The sequence below is a fragment of the Acanthochromis polyacanthus genome, chromosome 7 (genome assembly GCF_021347895.1).
Source record: "Acanthochromis polyacanthus isolate Apoly-LR-REF ecotype Palm Island chromosome 7, KAUST_Apoly_ChrSc, whole genome shotgun sequence".
NCBI lineage: Eukaryota > Metazoa > Chordata > Actinopteri > Pomacentridae > Acanthochromis > Acanthochromis polyacanthus.
The window spans coordinates 13192335-13213302 of record NC_067119.1 but is presented as its reverse complement, the minus strand read 5'-3'; the positions used below and the strand labels follow the sequence as shown (position 1 = coordinate 13213302).

The window sequence follows — 20968 nt, the reverse complement described above, 5'->3', positions numbered from 1 at the left end:
ACCTGAAGTTTCATTGAGAAAATATATATTTTTTCCACATTTTTTCAAACTTTAAACGGGTCAATTTTGACCTGCAGGACGACACGAAGGCTAAACAGCTTTGGAAGTCAGCAGACACTTAGTGCTAAAAGTCAAGGGACAACATATTGCAGAAAGTCACAGAAAAACTTCCAGTGGGCAAGAATTTCCAAATTAGTTGCCTGAGAATGTGTGTGCAAGGTTAGATAGTATTTAAACAACCCCAAATGTGTTTTATTGAAGCACATCAACAAACAGAGACAGGAGACAGATTGTAAAGGGTTCCATGATTTTAATGTGTGAATTCCTGTTTTTCCATCACCCCAAAACTCATTTGCATTTCCAGAGTGATGCATGAATTTTAACGCAGGGCAACAACTAGCTGGACAGCAGTGCAATTTTCAATGGAGAAACAAACTGACTGTGATGGCAGCAGGTAGTAGTAGCTTCAAGACAGACACGGCAGTCATAGGTAACAGACAGAAATATTTTTCAGTCCGGTTCGGTGTTTAAATGCTGTGCGATCTTTTAATCATAACATACCAGTCATCAAGTCAGAACACCTTCCAGCTCATCAACTCAACAAGACACTTTTCTGTGTGCTGTTAAAGAGTGACCACATCCTCACCACTGACCTGCACTGGATCTGTAGATGTATTTCTGACATCCGTGTTGAACAAGGTCACACGTGCAAAGGAGCACATTTTTAATCACAACTAGCTGGGATACAGAGTGTGGTCAGCGGTAAAAGGTCAGAGGAAACAGGCCCAAAACTTTCAATCAGGGAGGAAAAAAGTCACTCCTATAAAGCAAAGATCTTTCTTTAAAAAAAAAAAAAAAAAAAAAAGAATAAATTTTCCAGAAATCATTTCACATCAAAACTTAAAGGGAATTGTTTTTTTTAAAAATATGGCTGCAGAGCTCTAACCAGAGATGACAAAACAACTATTCTGATTCTTTTTTTAAAACCGTTTTTCTTGACCTTCACACCACAAGGGGAGAGCCGATTGAAGATGCGTTTCCATCGGTATCAACACTGCTGACTGTAATGAAAGGATTTATTTGGGTCAAATGGGAAAGGGAAAAGGAGACATTCCACGAGAGAGAAAAGGTGCAACTGGGTGTTTTAGACACACCGAGGTAATTGTTGAATTCAAAAGTATCAATGTGGAGTTCAGGAAATCTGTCTTCTGATGTAAAACGCAAACAATCGCCCTTCAACCTTAGGCACATATGTAAAACCAAGAACACAAATCGCCAACAGAAATCATTTGGCTTGAAAGCGTTCTCTTTTTCGTTTGTGGCATCCACCTCTGGTAGGTGTCGATGGATAAACAGCAATGAGGAAAAATAAACATGGAGGATTACAAAATGTGAAGTATTTTCAAACGCACGCAAAACTGTATTTATGTGCTAAACCTTCCAATAATTACTTTTAAGATTATATTTATGGGGCTTAATGAAGTCGGGTGAGTCTTAACGCTATATATTTACTTCTTTTATTGCCACAATACCAAAAATAACAATCTCATTTGTGGCTTCAGGATTTAAACTTCTCCTGCCATATTAATAGCATATTTATATTGACAACATCATGTACTTTCTGTTTTCAGTTTAAAGACATTTTAGCATCATAGTGTTAAAGCACAGTACATATACCATATATGCAAATAAAAATCTGCTGCTTCTTTTTTTTATTTTTTATTTTAACAGATTGTCCTTTCAGTGGCTTAACCAGTGGAGGGCAATAAAATTTACCAGCCTCCTCTGGATTTAAGGAGTAGACCTGCTCTTCAAAATGTACCAGTCTTCATCTGCTAATTACAGCAGCAGTAAACTACAGTAACTCTGCTGAGAAACAGAGCCAGTCCAAATCTGCCGTTCTGCCAGCAGACAAATAATTAAATTTCTACATATACATTTTATTTAATAGCAGGTCTGGATCATGCCAGCTTCTGATGTCTGCTTCGGCACGTCAGTGCAGTCAAGCTTAATGAGCAAAAACGAGGTTGGGGCAGTGTCCGAACCAATAAGTTTAGCAAAAATATTTCAGAAAAACCGATATCTTCTCTCTGAACATGAGTTAAAAACGTCTACAAATAAAACTAGGTAAAACTGCTAAGAGAGAAAAGCCTGGCCTGCGAATAGCAAACTGTACAAAGCTGCTGCTTCTGTGATGTAAGACAGACAAATAATATACATGATATTTACAAATTTACACAAGGAGGAGGAAGAGGAGGAGGAGAACGTCCAGACTGTTGAGAGAAACCTGCAGACAGACAGTTAAACAGGAACTGCTGTGGGCGGTTTGTTAGTTCAAAGAAACCACAACACCGCCGGTCTGCCAGTCCAGTGAAAAATCAGAACTACAGAGAACGGAGTGCAGAAATGTGAACGGAGAGGGTAAGAAACCGGCAGCAGAGCTTCCCTGGGAGGTAACGGAGAGAGACGAGGAGGGAGAAAGACTCCTTAGATGCTGGTCCAAGGACAGGTTGGACGAAGAGCTTTTACTGATGGTTACTGAAATGTAGACCATCAGTGGGGTGTCATCTGTCGCTCCTCGACCCATGAGGTCACGGGGTTTCGTGACTCCATCTCCCTTCAGCTCAGAGGATCCTGCTCCTCTTTAAACACCGTTGGCACTCATCTTGCTCTTCTGGGCCACCTCTGTTGCTGCTTTAGCCTGTCAAAGAAATGAAGAGAACTTAGTTTAACTACAGTGTCCTTCAATTCCCACTGATAAAAATGACAACATGAGTCTTTTCATGTGACATGAAACACATTTTTCATGAATGTCTGTTGCATTTGTGTGATAGATTGCAGACATTAAGTGACAGAAATCATGAGAAGAGCTGCCTGTCGTGTTCCTCAGAGTGAGTTTAACCTCAACAATAAGGTGAGTGTACAAACAGCTACATAACATTGCAGTCCAGTGAGTTCAAACTTCAGCGTCTTAATAACTCTGTCCTCAAAATAACATTTTGCATGCTTTCTGTTCATTCTCACGATAGGTTTTCTTTCACGGCTGTGTATACATAATTGTTTAAGTACTTGTTTGTGTGCTATGCATGTGACTGGAGCATTTCACCAAAGAACTCATACAGGTGAGGTGTGGGTTCTCCATTTAAGTTGATGAAGCTGTTTATATCACTGCTTTAATTCAACACTACTGAACATGCATCATGTGACAGTGCTGCGTTAAAAAAAACTGTGGACAAGAAACAGACTTAGAGCAGTTGGGCTAATGCAAATTTCAATAATTAATAGTAATTTTACTGTTTGAAAACCAGGTCACATACTGGATGTGTCAGCTGAGAATAACTGGAGACATCCTCTCACCAAATGTTTATCAGTCAGGGGGTGTGTATGTATGTAAATGGTGGATTGGCTCCCCCTTCTGGCAGCGACAGTACTAACACAAACAGTGTAGACGCGTATTTATGACATATTACATGTCGCCTTCGATCGCTTATATGTCACACTGGTGCTCCTGACATTTAGCAGGTCTGACTGTATGTTTCAGGCACTGACAGAGATGAAATTACTGTTTTCAACTTAGATAAATCTGACAGCAGTGAAGCAGTGGGGTTAGAGATGATAATAGTAAATGTTAATGCTGCTAATAATAATATCTAGGAAGAGCTAGTCTTCACTAACTTTAAATCCCATCAACCTCATGGAAAACAACAGGATAAATGTATAAACGATTTACCTGCACCTCTGTTCATGTTTGAAATAATTTAAATGATATGACAAGAAATTACCAATGTGTATGGGGCCTGACCTAAAAGGTTAGTATTGTGTGCTGGTGCACCTAAGAGCCCAGTCTTTTCTTATCCTTATTTTCAAGATTGAGTGTCTCTGAATCATTAGATTTTTTCTTAAAGGCTTGCTTGGTTTCTCCAACAAACTCTCAGCTGCTGTACTTTTCACCGTCTCTATCACAACAGTTGCACCTCTACCACCGCTGTGGTAAATCAGTCATTGTTGGATGATGTAAAACGCATCACTACCGATGTAGCAGAGCTGGAGCGTTGCCACAAAGACCAGATTTAAGATCCTGGCCTGTCACAAAATACAGATTTACCTCCTGCTGACAGTTAATCAGCATTGTGTGAAATCGTTTGGCAAGCGCTTGACTATAACGGACAGAAGCGATCTTACATAAGATTTCACTGATAGCGTCTTGAAAAAAAAAAACAAGAGCCAAGTGTCAGAAAATAGACATTTATCCTTCCATTGTTAGACGTTGCGAATAAATAGAAATAAGAGCAAAGAAAGGGCACTGTCCTGAATAGAAGTGAGAGTTGTTGTATAATTGGTGACTGGACAATTGAGAGTTCGGATCTTCCTTCTGAATAGAGACATCAACAAGTGCAATTACAGTCTTCTACAGAGTGTGTTGCATTATGGATTATTTGTAGCTTTAATACTGCTAAAGTAGAAAGTGCTTTCTAGTCTGTTTATTCAGTTTTTTTGGAGTTAATCAGCCCTCAAAGCAGTTGGTGAGTCTAGTTCAATTTGCAGGAGCTTGTGACAGCTCCTGCGAAGTGTTTTTCTGCTTCAGTAACTAATTATTGCTTCTAGCAGGAATGAAGCAGTGAGAAAAATCTTATGAAGCCAACAGCTAAGAATCAAGGCCGCCACACAGAACATCTTGCTGTCAGAATAATTTATATGACGCTACATCATTTAAAAAAATCCACACACAGCATCTTTAAATGCGTATTTGCATCTTGTAATATCACCTTAAATAACTGGCTGAGCTCTTGTAAGCCAGTCATAGGTCTATGTTTATCAGATATTTTTAAACCTCACAGATTATCTTCCTGCTGTCCAGCTCCTAGTTTGCCACTAGCTTTCTGAATTGGTGATGGTCACTCTGTCAAGCTCCTAATCACTAATTTTATACATTGAAACTAATTGTATTTCTAAGAAGTCTCTATTCTTTCTCGATTGTATTCAAATAGTTTCTGTTCTCCAGAAAGGTACCTCTGTCCCGCTGCAAGAGATTAGCACATCATGTGAAGGAGATCAAAGCAGGAAGAGCTAACTGGATTACAAAACCCCATACTGGTTTCAGTGGATTCTGCAGTTGCTCACCTGAAGGACTTCAGCAGGAGTCAGAGGTTTGTCCGACACCAGAGGAGCCTTGTCTCTCATCTCCTCAACCTAAAAAGGACAGAGAAAAATAGGACAAATATACAGTTTGGTTATTTTGTGGATCCAAAACGTAAATTTTTCACAGGCATAGAGCAACAGGTCTGTTTCTAGACATGTGAAAAAGACATTTTTATACCATCTACCATGTTTTTGTTTTATTTAAATGCCTCACAGAGAGTTAAAATGTGAATATTGATCACTCTTACATCAGTACAGTAAAGTTAGCAGCAGCAGCAGAAAGACTGGAAACGGAGAAACGTCTAAATGTTGCTTTCTTTGGAAATATATACAAATATGCATGGCTGGGCTGATTAACGAGTGAGCTTTGACTGATTTTGTTACCACTAGACGAAGCCAAATTGGCAGTTTTCCCTCTTCTTCCAGTCTTTTTGTTAAGCTAACTGATGGCTGCAGCATCATTTCCCCATACAACCATCAGCCTTTGCATCTTAGCTTCCAGCAAGAGAGCAAATAAGTGCATTTCCCCAAAAAGATGAACGGGAACATTTGGCATCTGGACAAATACAGTGAAGATCAGTGACTCACATTCTGCAATTATATATGTAGCTTGTAACATAATATATATTTTAAAAAAAGATTATAAAATTCAACTAGAGAGGTGAAGTCCCACCACTTTTCTAAAAAAAAGTGCAGACAAATAATATTTTGATCCTATTTGAATTGCACCATGAATTACAGATTTGTCAGTTGAAAAAAACAACTTTTCAAGAAAGAAAGTGGCGGTTTGTCTTAAAACTGTTTTACGACTGTATTATATTGTGAAAATATGTAATTAGAAAGACAACACGCCCCAAAGTGACATCATGGTAATTTGAGCTGCTGAGGATTGAGAGACAGATTTGCTCCATTCTCACAACCGTCGCTTTCAACATGACCAGACTTGTGGTGATTTTTTTGTGAACTTTTGTTTTTCTTATTCTGGAAGAACAAAGTGAAATGTGCCAAAATAAACGAGACAACTATAAGACAACTATATTCACAAGTTAATTTCCAAATGGATTAATAATAAACATAGGAACAAACAAATAAATAATGATGTATTATTGTTGTGAAGTCCTGTAGTGGCATCCTATTATTAGATGAAGATGATGCTTTATTGATCCTCAGGAGGAAATTTACAAACTGCTCCACAGTAAGTACTAAAACTAGCTTCACATTAATAACTAGAATATAAAAATAAAGTACACACTAGTCTGAAATGGGCCATCTGCAGAATAAGCACAGCTACTTCTGCAGGTTTAAGTATATATTTATGCAAGTACTCCTGTACGTTTACTGAAGCAACAATCTGCAGGTCTTATCCTCTTTACAGAATATTTGTTTCCAACTACTCCCACCTCCAAAGCGTCAAAATGTTTAAGTCCACTTGATAATTTGTGCTCTCTTGCGAGGACTGTTTTCCACTCATGTTCTGTGATCTCCTATCATGTGCACATGCCTGGTTTTGATGTGGAGAGGTTTTGAGTCTAATAAAAGACCCTAATCTTATCCTGTTCAGTGTTCTGTGTGAGTGTTTCAGCAGCGCACTGACCGGTCTGTCTTTGATGACGAGAGCTGGGTCTGCCAACATGTCAGTACTGACCGAGGGTGTGTTTGCTCCGGGGTTTTCTACTGGGGGAGGAGCAGCAGTCTTCTTCAAAAATAACAAAAAATATCAGGTGAGACCAACATCCTGCACATAACCACACTATAAAGCTGCTCTAGTTTACTTCTTCAGTGGTGGAATTTGTTTCTCTCAGAAATGTGTTTTACTTATTGTTCATTCAGTTTGATGTGCAGAGTTCTACAACTGAAAGCTGTTTATACATTTGTCTGCAGAAGTTGTGCTCAATTTACATCCGAGTGAAGGTATGAGCTGATTTTTATTAAATTTAAAAGTATAAAAATGCAAACTTTTAGACTTCATGTAAAAAAAATAAGAGCCTTTTTGAAAAAAAAATTGTGACTTAAATGAAAGATGTTATAAAGGATTCACAAGGGTCTACTTAACCTCAATAACAGTCAGCTGAAAGACAATTTATTATGAGTCAATTTTTAAGCAAAAATGCCAAATATTTTCCTGTCCCAACTTTAATTTTTTTAATTTTCATAATAGTGCAGAGGATATCTTTATGTACTGTTTGTCGGTCAAATCATATTATATTATTTGAGGTTGCCACTCCCAGCTCTTGGAAGTTATTATTGGCATTTTTTGCTGCATCTTTCACTCTAAATCTCCCATCAGTTACTGAACTTAATTTGCTAATAATGAACTGGAAGTTCAGAAAAAAAACAAAACTTTTTCCCTCATGGTAGCAAAGACTGAATATAAAAAGCCTCAGTGACCTGCATAGCAGCTATTTAACATCAGGAATGTTAAGCAGCGTACAGCTTTCTCTAATCTGACATTCAAATGCATATGCAGCGCTAAGATTATGAGTGGACTGTTAAGGTCGAACCTCTAGTTTGGGAACAGGGGGGATGACGGGGGGTTTTGGTTTGAGGTCTGTCAGGTACATGGCTCTGGAGAGCAGCAGCAGCGATGGAGGAACGTTCTCCTTCAGGTGCAGGTCCAGCCACTAGAGGACAGGAACATTTATTAAAGATGATCAGTGAAAAGACGGTAAAGTATGTGTTTAATAAACACGTCTGCTCCAAGCGATGCTACAAATTCCCACAAATGCAACCGATACTGTATGTTTTGATAAATGGAAATTAATATTCACTGTTTAAAAGATTTCTATTTTTTTGTGTTTACTTCTTTAGCCTCAGATACTGAGAATCAGTGGAATCTTGGATTAGCTTCTGTGAAGCCATAACAAGCTACATTGATCTGCTCACCTGCTGCAGCTGCTGACGGAGCTGATCGGTGGTGAGACCCAAAGACCTCATCCCACGACTACGACACGCCGCCTGCAACTCTGACACACTCATGGCTGGTACACCCTCTGCTGCAATCATCTGTGAAGAAATAGAGCAAGGAGGTAAAAAACAAACTGTTGCACAAGCACAAAATCTGATGACATTTCTGCATCAAAAGAGGCCAGAATTTCTTCTGTATCTCTGAGTTGCATACTACTGCTGTGTTTTCAGATTTCCTTCCTTTAAGGGTGGCATAGGTTTTTATTAATTCTACAACAATATTCACAAAATCATTTTACAGAGACTTGGAACTTCCTTATTACAGTTTTAGTGCCCTTTCACACACAGCAGTCCCACCCTAGGATCATGTATTAGCTGCAATGCATGTATTTGATTTGGACACTGAAGAACTTTACATGATGTATCTACAAGAACGCAGAATGCTATCCAAGTCGTCAGAAGTCGATGCGCCACTTTTTGTAGTGGCATCAGGCACATTTATAAACTGTTATTTTATTTCATTTTAATTTTCAAGTGGCATTCCCATCCCTAACTTCGAACTCCAAAAATTCTTGGAGAATCCCTGTATTTTTAACAGTTTATTCCAGCTGTCTTTTTTATCACTTTGCCAGACCACATTTCAGTGAACACATCAGTCTCCTCCTTCTCTTGCCATGTAATAAAGCCGTTTTTCCTTCTCCCCCCTTCCAGACAGCCTACTTTAATTTCCTTTAATTGGTCCTGAAGTCCCATCCACACAAAAAATGTTTTCACACTAGAAATGCACTGGACCATTGTTCAGTTTGAGCCGGACTAACACCAACATGGTTTCATCGGCTCAAGGTTTGACTGTTTAAATCAAACTGGAAAGTCTGAAAATCCAGACCAAATGAGTTGGTATGAAAGGCCTTTTAATTTCTTGCCAAAACTGCATTAGTGTGATGTGCCGAGACAAGTAAAAGTAAAGACTGTTATGAAAATTTCTGTCACAAAAAGGCAGAAAAGAAGGTAATCTGGAGTCTACAGCAACTGATCATTTATCAGCCTACAACAGAAACATCAATGTGACATCTTACAGTATATTTGCCTGAAAGATAGTTACCAGAAATAGGTCAAAATCATGCAAACTACTAGCATTTTAAACTTTGTGCATCTCCTCCTCTCATGACTACAAAATCCTGTTGGCAGTTCCTGAGCCACTAAACTACCAGGTCCCAGCCCTCTGTCTCACCTCATCGTCTGACTTGATCGTTCTGAGTTGCATCATCAGCTGAAAACGCAGCAAGTTGTTGGTGCCGATGGGCTGCAGCTCCAGCAGTTTGCACAGAGCCACCAGCTGAGGGCGCTCCAGGTGCTCCAGCGTCAGCTCGTCCTCAAAAAGCTTCGAAAACCGGACGATGTCCTTCGTGGTCGGCTGCTCCCCCGTCACCCGAACCTGAAAACAACACAGTCGTTAACGTGAAGTAATTAAGCAGTCCCCTCCTAATGTCATACAGCTTGGCTATCATTGGTCAAAACTGAAGCATTTCATGTCAGAGATGCTCTTCTCCAACACTTTCCAGTATTGCTTTTTTGTAAATTATAACCAATCTTCTATGCATCTTAGATAAAATCAACTACAGTTCAGTTTATTTACTGAACCTCGGTACGTTTTAAAAACTTATCAGGCAACAGTCAAACTTTAAAAACAGTACAGCACCAAATAAACGGCACAGAAAATTAACTTAACCGTGAGCTACACAATGTGTGACGAACAATGTGAACAGTTATCTTTGCAGTAACTCACCTGCTGAACATATGTGGAAAAGCGCTGCGTCTCATCCTCAGTCTGAACTTTTGCTTTATTCCTTCGGGCCATTTCAGCGATGGTCTCTTGGAGAAACTTGGCCAGTTCCAACTTTGCAGCTAGACCCTTCTTCTGCTTCTCCTCCTGCACAAAGAGGACGGAAGAGGCCGATTAGTTTCTTAAAATACTCAGAGTTCAGAGTATAATTTTTAATACATAAAAGTTTCTCTATAGTTCAAGAAATGGAATTGAGACTTTTCTATCTAGTAGTGCTTGGCTTTAGGACAGTTTTTCTTTTTCTCTACGCTGCCTTTTGCGGCCAACTTTAAACACTGACTTGTTTGTTGATCTTCTTTTGAACATACAAAATACAGTGTAATTCAAGAAGGCTTTTACACTCTAATGAAAAGCGATCACACATATTCCTTATTTCTATAGTTTACTCCAGATAATAAAACAAACAATACATCTGAATATTTCTGATAGCTCCCTCATTGTTTTTGACACTCTGTTGTTGTCACAGCACGCATTTTTTTAAATTCTTCCAACATTGAACACCTCTGTTCTGTCCAGGAGCATGAGAACAGATCTGTGAAGCATTCAGCTGTGATCCAGAACAACCAGAGATCTTCAGAGTTAACAGGTTGGACGCACCAACACAGAAACCTACTGCTTCTTTTATTTTCCAGGAGACGTAACGGGAATGCCATATTATTGGAATAATTACAATACATTTTGCAACAAGGGAACACAGATATGTATAACAGGTCATGAACGACAACATAGCAGAAAACTAAGTGAATGAACAATATAAAATATGTCTTCATATATGAAGTTAGAACTGCTAACACATACTGTACATTAACAAACACCTGTAAAAGTCTGTGTATCTGTTAGTACTACTGCACTTATTATTTCTAGAAGAGGCAAACCTGAATCAGGTCCTAAAGTAAATTGCCAAGATTAGATAAAGTCAGCTGCCTGTTACATGAACAAAAGGTTCCTGGTGGTTACGTAATCACAATGAACCATGTCACAAGGTCACACAGGTGACAGCATCTGTCTTTGTGTAAATGAACACGTGCCTTTTTGGACTCTGTCTCGAAGGTGGAGGGCAACATCTCTGGGAAGAGTTTGAGGAAGACCGGAAGGAGGAACTCCATGAAAGGAACGATGATAAACACCATGAAGGGCACCAGGCGGAAGAGGTCAGCACAGGTCCTCATCAGCTGTAAACACAAAGAAACACAATGCTGATGTTACAAAACGTCAACAACAGGGGACAGTCCTATCGTGTCACTGCGCTGCTGTTAGGGCCCCAGGCTTTAGAGCGGGGTTTGCCTGCAAGATCCACTATATCTGCCTGCTGGCCCTCTTCTAAAATAGCCCAAATATAGTTTTACCAAGGCATGTGCACAGCTTGAAACTCTGCATGTGCATATGATGTGTGTCCACCAACCAGTCAGTAACAGTCTGTTCTTTCTCAAAGCTCTATCAGGGCTGTGTCTTCAACAAGCTGCAGATAGCTTATCTCAAATTTGCTGAATATGTTCTATAATAAAATAAGAAGATCTGCTCAGCACAGTCATATCTAGTAAGTAAAAGCGAGTGGCTGTAATGATGTGCAACTTTTTGTAGTCAGGAAGAGCAAAGTGACAGACAAAATTCATGATTACTGACAGTGACAGTGGACATGCAAAATGTAGAGTTTGAAAAGTAATGACCTCACACCTCAATTTGAACAAAAATGCCAATATACTGGTTTCTTTACCTTTGGTTAACACTAACAATTACACATTTACAACTTAACATTGCCTCACCGCTTCACTGACACGTAAAAACACCTGCTGTGTCCAGTATTACTTAGTTCATCTGAATTTTATAGACGATAAAATAGCAGTCGTCTCTGTTATCATCAGATGTATCTTGCATGCAGAATGGATTGACAAACTTTCTGTAGCATTTGTATTCATTTTTGTATGTGCGGACATATTTTGCAGAACAATGTTTGTCTGGACAGTGGCAGAGAATATTAATCTAGATAAATATCCATTTGATAGTGGGCAAGGGGTGCGTGGGTGCAAAATAATGAGGGTCTCCTTTTTATATAGTTTTCCTACCAAAGACTTTCTGTTTCTGTTAAATGTCCCAATTGGTGCAAATCTTAGTAACTTAAATGTGTTAATGAAATAAATACATCACATGTAAAACAATTCATATGAGCTGCTGCAGCTATCAGGTTCTTAAAATCTCACATTGTTAGGCTCAAAAATGCCTCTATATGTAATTTTGTGTATATTTAAGCGTTATTTTTGCATTATTATGCCTCATATGCACTGCTGAAAATGTAATTTAAAAGAAAATGGGTATGAAAAATCATCTTGCTTACATCAGACACATATTTGAGGCCGTAAAATACTACAGACTGTCATATTTTACTGTCACCAAACAAAGTTTAACTTACGACCGGGCTATAAATACCACTGCAAAATCCCAAGTACTTGTGGTATTAATGTATAACAACCAATGCTTAGTGGGTCGCGGATAACAACACGAGAACCGAGTGTATTTCACAACAGGATTTAGTTCTACAGATTAAATTTAACCTACTTCCAGACAATAAGGAGTCAGAGAGCATAGAGAAAGTGCAGCCATACACCCCACTCTTCTTTTTTCTATCTGCAGCTCCTTCTGACAAAGAAACTAATCTGCTGATGAGCACAGTGAATGTTGCAGTATTTAAAACTGAACAGTCATTTAAGGCACCACACAAGTACGCACCTGCTGTGGCACACATGAGTTACAACTTCTGGAACACACAGTACACATTCCTCATTGACATGTGAAGGCGTAAAGCTTTCATAGGAACCCTCAGGCTATAGCATAGGGTTCAGTGATTTACTGATAACAGCCCAGAGAAAAGAGTGATGGAGGAGGGGGAACAGGATGAATACGTCTAGAGTCTAGCTTTTTTGAAACAACAATAAAAAAAGAAACCAGACAGACAATACAAGATCAGGGCAAAACAAGGAAGAGACAGACTGCAACTGATTTAGGACGAAGCCGTGAAACATCGTCTGTTTATATTGGGTACAAGTCTATGCTATGATAAAAGAAATACAGCATACAGTCTACTGGTAAGCTGAATTTACAGACGTTAATGCTGCTACTTTCAGTTACCATTAGGAGCAGGGAGGTTTATGGGCTTCCATGAATACAAAAGACATCTTGAAGGTATCTGACACCTACTTAATGTTTAACTGATCATTAAATGCTGATTTAAGAGCTTCACTAAAATACTGAGGATTTATGAGGACTTCCTACCCGAGTGTTTTTTGTCAGCAGGTGTCTCAATCTTGCCACTATTGGAATAGAATAATCATCAACTCAGATCTTCATTATTTTTAAATGAATCACTTCAGCTGCAGACGATTCACAGAAAGAGTAAAATATGAATTATATATTCCCAATCTGATGTCTACACACTGATGAATTTCTCAAATCAACATTCCAATATCCTGAGACGTTCCATTTTGACCCATTCTGTGGGTCAACGTATGGTGACTTAAGAGCTACAATATCCTTAATGTAGAATATATTCTTCTGGTTAGTTGGTGCTTGGGCTGCACAGTGGATCGGTGGGTAGCACTGTCGCCTTGCAGCTAGAAGATCCCTGGTTCACGTCCCAGTCTGGGATCTTTCTGTGTGGAGTTTGCATGTTCTCCCTCTGCATGTGTGGGTTTTCTCCTGGTTTTCCAGCTTCCTCCCACAGTCCAAAAACATGCTAAGGTTAACTGGTGATTCTAAATTGTCCGTAAGTGTGAATGTGAGTGTGCTTGTTTGTCTCTATGTGTAACCCTGTGATAGACTGGTGACCTGTCCATGGTGTCCTCTGCCTTCTCCTTAAGTCAGCTGATACAGACTCCAGCCCCCCATGACCCTAATGAATATTAAACGGGGTGTAGATAATGGATAAATGGTTGTAAAACACTCCAGTTGAGTTTTAGGAAAGGACTGAAATATTACCTTTGTGTGCACACAAAAACAGTGTGATGCTTTGTGTCAGCTTTTATGTTCTTGTCTGACATAAACTCATTAGTTGTTTTATTGGGTAACCTTGTAGAATGCAATTCAATCCAACACAGCAGCTCAGCCATAAACTTTACCTTTAAAGGATAATTATGTTCAGTTTATGTGACACGATCAGAGAGGTTTTAATTTAACTATGTGCTTATTACTGAGGTAGCAGTTTCATGGTGCTTAACTAGTCTGCATAAAGCCTCAAATAAACCTTTAAATTGTAGAGTCCCAGTCAAGTAAACGGCACGTTCTGCATATTCCCAGGGCTGCCTTCAAATTAAGGAAAAGTAAAGTATCATGATCTAACTCAACAAACCAAACAAATGAAAAATAAACAAACAAAAAACTTCAAGATCTATCTACAGTTTGCATTGTTTCATTTACTTTTATTAGATTTTGTCACAGGAATGCATGTTCTTTGTCACGTCTGAACGATGCTTTTCTGTTTGCAGCGTTTGTTTTGAAAAAACTTTTTTTCATTATTTATATTTCGTATGCTGTGCTCATTGAAAAGTCCCTTGATGCAAATTTTTGATTTGTATTACTGGGATGTGTTTGTGTGTTTGTGTATAGTGCAGTCCAGTACAACAATATCACTATCCCCTCAATAATATACACATAGTTAAATGAGCATGTGTCTGACAATGTCAACAATAACTGAACATCATAATCTTCCAAAATGTAGATGTTAAGACAGATGTGTTGTATTGGATTGCATTAAATTAGACAGCTGTAACTGGAAAAGTGGATGTTTCTTATCAGCGCATGATAGCATGATGCCAGGATATGTATGCAAGACACAATAGTTATATCCATAAATTATCTAGTTTCCAGTGACTGGTGGTTCAAGGGATTATAATATCAATTAGACAGACTGAATAAACGTATACAATAATGTACATTTAGCTCCTCTTACCCTTCTTCTCTCCCTGCGTGTGAGCAGTTGTCCATGCAGCAACCTCCAAACCATCCTGCCAGCAATCTTGATGTCAATGCCGAGTAACCGGAAGCCGTTGTAGTAATGCTTCAACTCATCCACAATCCTCTGATGCAGAGCCTTTTTCAGAATTGCCCTCTCCTGAACCGGAGGGACGGTGGCGGCTGTGGTAGCGGCGGACGTTGGAGCGGGAGCTGACGGAGGTTGGGGCTGAGATGCAGCGACCACGGAGTCCTTTTTAGCTCCTGGAGAAGCATCCTGCGCTGCGGCTGGTGAGGCCTTAGCATCCTCCGGCTTTATGTCCTGGAGCCAAACACCTGAGTTGTGTAGAGAGCGGGCGAGCAGGGCGGAGCTGTGTCCACGGCTGAGGGCGTGACCTCGGTAACAGTGGGGGTAGCCGTAGCGGGAGTGCCTGAGTGGGAATGAAGTCGAAACATGGCGGGGAGGGTCTATGTGGAGATAGGCTTTTGAAGACAGAGAAGAGCAGCTGTGCCTCTTGGATAACAAATAAGATCCCCTGTCAACAGAGACAAGAAAAACTGGTTACATATAACGTAATGTCTGAGGAAATGTTGTTAGAGAAAGTCTGGAGAGCACGTGCTAGTGCTCACATGTGTGTTTGATGAATTTATTAGTTCATTAATGATAATTAAAATTCAGATGATTACTTAATCAGGTAATTAGAGAAGTAAAAGTGCAAAACTGTCTGTGGTTCAGCTTCACATCCTCGCTGTACAGTAATGATCACTGGATACCAACCTTCAAGCTGCCAACAATCAGTTGATTAGTTGATATCTGGCTGATTAAGTTCTTAAGCATAAATACCTAAATTCTCCCACTGAATCTCCTCAAAACAATTCTGTTTTATGTCAGTAAAAATTGAAGATCTTCTTGTTCTGACTTCTGTTCAGACAACCTAAGTTATTCAGAGACATCGTCTTGGGCTCTGGGGACCTTAATGGTCACATTTGAACAATTTCTGACTTAAAAATCTAATAATTTATCTATAATGTAAGCTACCAAATACAGCTATGATAAAAAATAATTGGTTGCAGATGCCACCTATATCACCACATGCTGCTATAGTAAAAATTGGACGATGTAAAAGCACCTCTACAGGTTAGCAATGAACTATTATTATTTAATTACCTGTTGATTGTTTAATTTAATTTAGTAGTCATGTAGTGAAGAAAAACACTACATGAACCAAAAAACAGTGAAAGACATTGGACACAGCAAATCCTTACACTTGAGAAATTAGAACAAGCAAATATTTGACAGTATAAAAATTTCAAGTATAACTCTACATATCAATACTTTTGAGGACTAATTTCTGTAAACTGGCTAATAAATCAGTTATTTCAGCATAGCATCGTCCACAAAGGTCACTCAGTGAAACCTAAGGCCCAAATAATGACCAACACTTAGATATAAATAAACAGTGCATGTAGAGGTCACTCAGTTTATTTATATACAGCGTTCTGCATTATATGGGTCTCTCAGGGTCATCAGCAAATCAAAACGAAGGAAAACTACGACTGAGTATCAAACAGGCTCCTTGTTGTCTGCACGCTAGGCAGCTTTAAGCATCAATACCCCTATGTACATTTGCGTAACATGTTCCTGTGGCGTCTCTGTTGCGTTAATGAGTAACTGGCTGAGTAGGTAAAGTGACACCTCTCTACTGTGAACATCAGTTTGTCAAACAAAACCAAATGTTACAGATAAGAAAGGTTAAAAGTGTGAGGAAACATGTAGCGGGTCAATAAAATAAATGCATGAGTTCATTGAAATTCATCCAAAAATCTACTCAAACACGGACCAATTCTGCACAAGAACAAAAATGGGAGGAAAATGTTCTGAAAAATACATCAAACATTAACTTACTAAACAAATATTCTTGGCACACTTAAGTTTATCTAGCCTAAATAAAACGGACAAAAAGTTTACTTAAGAGAAACGACTCATTTGTGTTCCATTCTTGTTAGGTTTCTCTTCTGTTCTAAAATATTTTGTGAATCATCACACCACACATTCATCTCTCAGACCTCTCCATTCAAGGGCTTCTAGGACACCATCCATTCTTGAACAATTTTTACTCTTTAAATAACAACATGCTCAGATTGACAACACAGACAGATACTGAATCCTGCTGCACTTCACACGTGGCAGCAAAATACACCTCTGCTGCATCGCCAGTTGATATCAGATTTCTCTTCCCCCACTCTACTCAGACAGTACTGCTGAAATAAAATACACAATAACAAAACCTGAGGAAAGGATTTTTGCACTTTGGGAAGCATTTGCAATAATAGTAACATTCAGCAAAACACCTGTTAGTCAAATGAACATGTCCTGAATTTAAAATAAATGTTATAACCCTCACTTAGATGTAATATGTGGTTACTACAAAATTAACTGATTTATGCATTTTAAACTGGAACGTGGAAAGCTAATATAACTTTTAGAAATTGTATTACATCCAACGTCCTCTATAGCCGTTATGTTAACACTCTGTTTTGCTCACAAATACTCACTGAGGTGCAACAAATATTTAAAATACATTTCCTTTCATATAAAACATTTGCAAAGTCATTTTTTGGTGTTTGAAGTTCTACAATGTTTTCTAGCTGTCAGTTTTTCCTTTGCTGCATAGGTTATTTCTTTTGCAATATTGTCATGTATCAGGAAAAAACTTTGATGCAGATATAAAAAGCAAGTAATGTGAATAAAATCCTATAAATTCAATACAGCTACAGTGCAGTGGTAGCTTGCTCAACCTCAAATGTACAGCTAAGTTAAGAATGTGCAAGTACAGGGGGTATGAGAATTTAGGTTGCAAAAAGAGGTCAGAAACTCATGTCCACAAGAACACTGCGCTACCTTTTTCTGATCTTGCGTCATTAGTACCTTCTGTGTGTGAGTGGAGTCATGAGATGTACTGAAAATGCTTTGCTGCAGCAGACATTGTGTAAACAGAGGCAGCCTGCAGTCTCCTGCAATACACAGCAGGCTGCACCCACGAGCTGCTAATTAGCAGTATGAGGAGAAAGCAGTTTGTTTGGGGAGGTAGCCAGCCTGCTCTGCAATAAGTTAGTGTAAAAATGCACTGTTCACTTACCTTGATCTTGTGACTGCAAGGAGCACCTGGTGACTAAAGACTGCCATTGCAGGGGCAAATTACAGTATCCTATTCAGGCACACATGGACAGAGAGAGAGAGGGAGAGAGCATGCACAGGTCCGGTTACAATCCAGTTATGTGGCGCAACTGCAGGTGAACTAGAAAACAACTAAAAAAAACAGCAGTAACGACTGTGTAATTACTCACGCATAGTCCTGCCAGTTCTGCAACTTAGCTAACATGACAAAGCTAACCTTAGCGTGAGCACAACGGGACAGCAGGTTAGTTCTGTGTTACGTAACAACGCCGCTTTCCAATGACTACTAATTTGACAGATATAACGCATCTATTCATTCGTTTGTATTAAAAATAATAATAATAGCGGACTATATTTAGAATAGGAAATACACTCAAACGTTACACATATATCCCGGCTTAGCATTACGTTACGGTCCGATCTATAGATATTAAAGCCGTAATTTGATGTTAAACGGAGGAGAAACCTTCAACGTTTTTGGTAAATTTCCACTAACGTTACCTCGTACAACAAACATCCAAATGATCTTCAAATAGTAATAAATGCTATTAATAAACCACTAGTCTATAAACCGTGGAAATTCACCGGCACTCAAACCGGCTGAACTTAGCATCGAGCTAGCACAATATTATTACAAGCTACAGCTAGCCGGTTAGCCTGTCAGCTTAGCCGGCTGTTGCTCGCTAGCTAGCTAATGAAATGGCAGTCGGCGGATGACGAGCGCACTAACCTCCAGCGTCAATGACCGAGCAATGGCTGCCGCTGCTGCTGCTGACTGGGCGTAGTAAGGCTTGTCGGTGAGACGGGAACGAGATAATCCATCCAAAACAATCGGATGAGGTAAACGGGAGCGACGAAGGTAACGGCCGGTGTGGTGATAAACCCATTTACGGTGGGTTTGCGGTGTTAGATCGCCTGTGGATGTGTCGTGTCTCAGCTCATGACCGTGTGAGCAGCCTTCCCAGGCAGCTGCACTGAAAGGTCACACTGTACATGCGTGGATGTTGTGTGTGGAGCCGCCCAAGATCGTCTGTGTTTGGACAGATGGATCACTCGGAGAATGAAAAACAACTCATAACAGGAGCTCAGGAGAAGTGGGCGTTAACCCCGGACTACATCCCAGATTATCATGGAAATTTCCAGGATATGACCCCCTTACTATATCTGTGTAGATTCTCCAAGTCAATGTAATCTTCATTTTTATCAGAAGGCAAGTGAAGTCTTCTTTTTGGTTCTTGAGGATAATTTAATGGTTGTGAAACACTCAATGAAGGGATCTCAGTACTGCATCATAAGTGCCTGATAAATGGTGTCATAGACCCCCCTCCTTCATCCTAATTTGCTATTAGTGGTCTTTAAATTAACACACATCTCACATTATCAATGTAGATTTTAGTGACGCATCTCCCTCAATATGTCCGGTGATTCTAGTTTTTTCATTAGCGGGCAAGTGAACTGCTCTTTTTTTATGAGGATGATTGAAGAACCAAAGGAGGCTTCTTCAATTGTAAATAAATCACATGGTGCACCAGGTATTATTTCTTATCTCCAAGTCACATCTCTAATGGCCCAGTAACTGATTTAAAACCTTCATGCCTTTAGGTGTAAAAAGTTGTGAAACACATTAGCACCTTGAGTGTTAATAGTGGTGAAACTGCATGAAAGGGGACCTCAATACTGCATTATAAGTACCTGATAGTTCATGTCATACACCTCCTCCTCTGTTTAAAGAAGGTTGTTTCGTCAGTGGCTCTTCATTTAGTTAGAATTAAGGAGGCCCCTTGGATGAAAGGTAAACATCCTCAATATTCAAAAAGATAATCCTGTTGCTGTCTGATAAATGTCTTAAGAATAGCATGTGCATTTTTGAAACTGAATTATGTCCACAATTTTCCTTATTTCAATAAAACTTCTCATAGGCTTCTCTTTTGTGCCAGACTATTTACTTGATGAAGGTCTGGCACAGAAACATTGACTTGATGAATATCATTTTTGCAAGTTTATCTGATTAAAACTTTTGGATTCACATGTCCTTTCCACTTGCTTTATGCAATAGATTTGCAAAGAGTTCCTTATATTAAATTTGTTTTTGACAGATGATGTTTCAGATAGCATGTGTGGAATTAACCCTACATCTCAGTTTGCTATCAGTGGGACTTGATTTACATTTACGACTGAAGCAAATACATGGCACTGATCATGTTTGTTCATTTTTATACTTACAAAAGCTGTATTCTTTTATTTAAGCAGATCACACTCTAAACTCTTCAACGCACAATCAGGCAAACTAAAAATGATCGAAACACCAGAAGATCAATGCTTCAAGCTTTATTCGCTGAAGGATAGAAAACTAACTTCACCAAATACAGAGTGCAAGAATCCAGTCAGCAAATGTCCAACCAAAAGAAACCTTCATAAAGGATTCTCTTGTTGCTGCATGATTTGAGTTTCCCAACTTATAATCCTGGGAGCTTTAGCAGAGGGGTGTGGATAGTTGTGAAACTGCTAGCACAGTGATGACTCAAGATGATGGTGATGAAACTTTCTAGGACTTTTCAGGACAACTTTACATACCCCATACAACTATTATTTTCTCCATGTAATCAGTTTCTGAATACAGTTAAACAACAAAAAAATATAAAATAGACCATTCATGCTTCATTATACATCTATGCTGAGTACTAGCTGTTGTCATCAGTGCTCTCCATGAGGTGGCTTTGTAAGATGTTTTTACAACAGATATTTGGACTTGTTATAGCTGGAGAGGAAATAATATAATTCACAATGCATTTAAGGGTTATTACACCTGAGCTTTCTCTGCTATGGCATGTTAAAATGTCTGCTGTGACAAATGTTAGACTGCTGTATGGCTGAGACCCAAACGTGTTATTTAATCCTGCATATATGCATATAATAACAGAAGGCAGCTGCACAGAAGCCAAATGAACACCTTGTATAACCAC

At 39.1% G+C, this 20968-nt stretch overlaps 1 protein-coding gene across 3 annotated transcripts; it reads right to left on the bottom strand.

Moving 5' to 3' along the window:
- Window positions 1-290: 290 nt before the first annotated feature.
- letm2 (leucine zipper-EF-hand containing transmembrane protein 2) lies at window positions 291-19018 on the bottom strand. Of its 3 annotated transcripts, none has more exons than XM_022196085.2 (11): window positions 18736-19018; window positions 17968-18036; window positions 14826-15363; window positions 10915-11058; window positions 9830-9973; window positions 9275-9478; window positions 8023-8142; window positions 7641-7760; window positions 6734-6832; window positions 5122-5190; window positions 291-2701 (listed from the first exon to the last, which is right to left on the bottom strand). In XM_022196085.2, the coding sequence occupies exons 2-11, from the start codon at window positions 18012-18014 to the stop codon at window positions 2645-2647; spliced, it is 1542 nt and encodes a 513-aa protein (XP_022051777.1). In that variant the 5' UTR covers window positions 18015-18036; window positions 18736-19018; the 3' UTR covers window positions 291-2644. The 3 variants fall into 3 exon arrangements, with proteins under 3 accessions (XP_022051777.1, XP_022051776.1, XP_022051778.1); XM_022196084.2 differs by having other exon boundaries at window positions 6734-6835; window positions 18736-19016; XM_022196086.2 differs by lacking the exon at window positions 6734-6832.
- Window positions 19019-20968: the final 1950 nt, after the last annotated feature.

What these genes read in the sequence shown, in the direction of transcription:
- letm2 (XM_022196084.2), bottom strand. Translation starts at nt 18,014, where the DNA reads ATGGCAGTCTTTAGTCACCAGGTGCTCCTTGCAGTCACAAGATCAAG. An exon ending in TCGTCATCAAAGACAGACCG is followed by an intron (nt 5,191 to 6,733) that starts GTCAGTGCGCTG and finishes TGTCCTTTTTAG; the next exon opens with GTTGAGGAGATGAGAGACAA. An exon ending in CTCCTGCTGAAGTCCTTCAG is followed by an intron (nt 2,702 to 5,121) that starts GTGAGCAACTGC and finishes TTTCTTTGACAG; the next exon opens with GCTAAAGCAGCAACAGAGGT.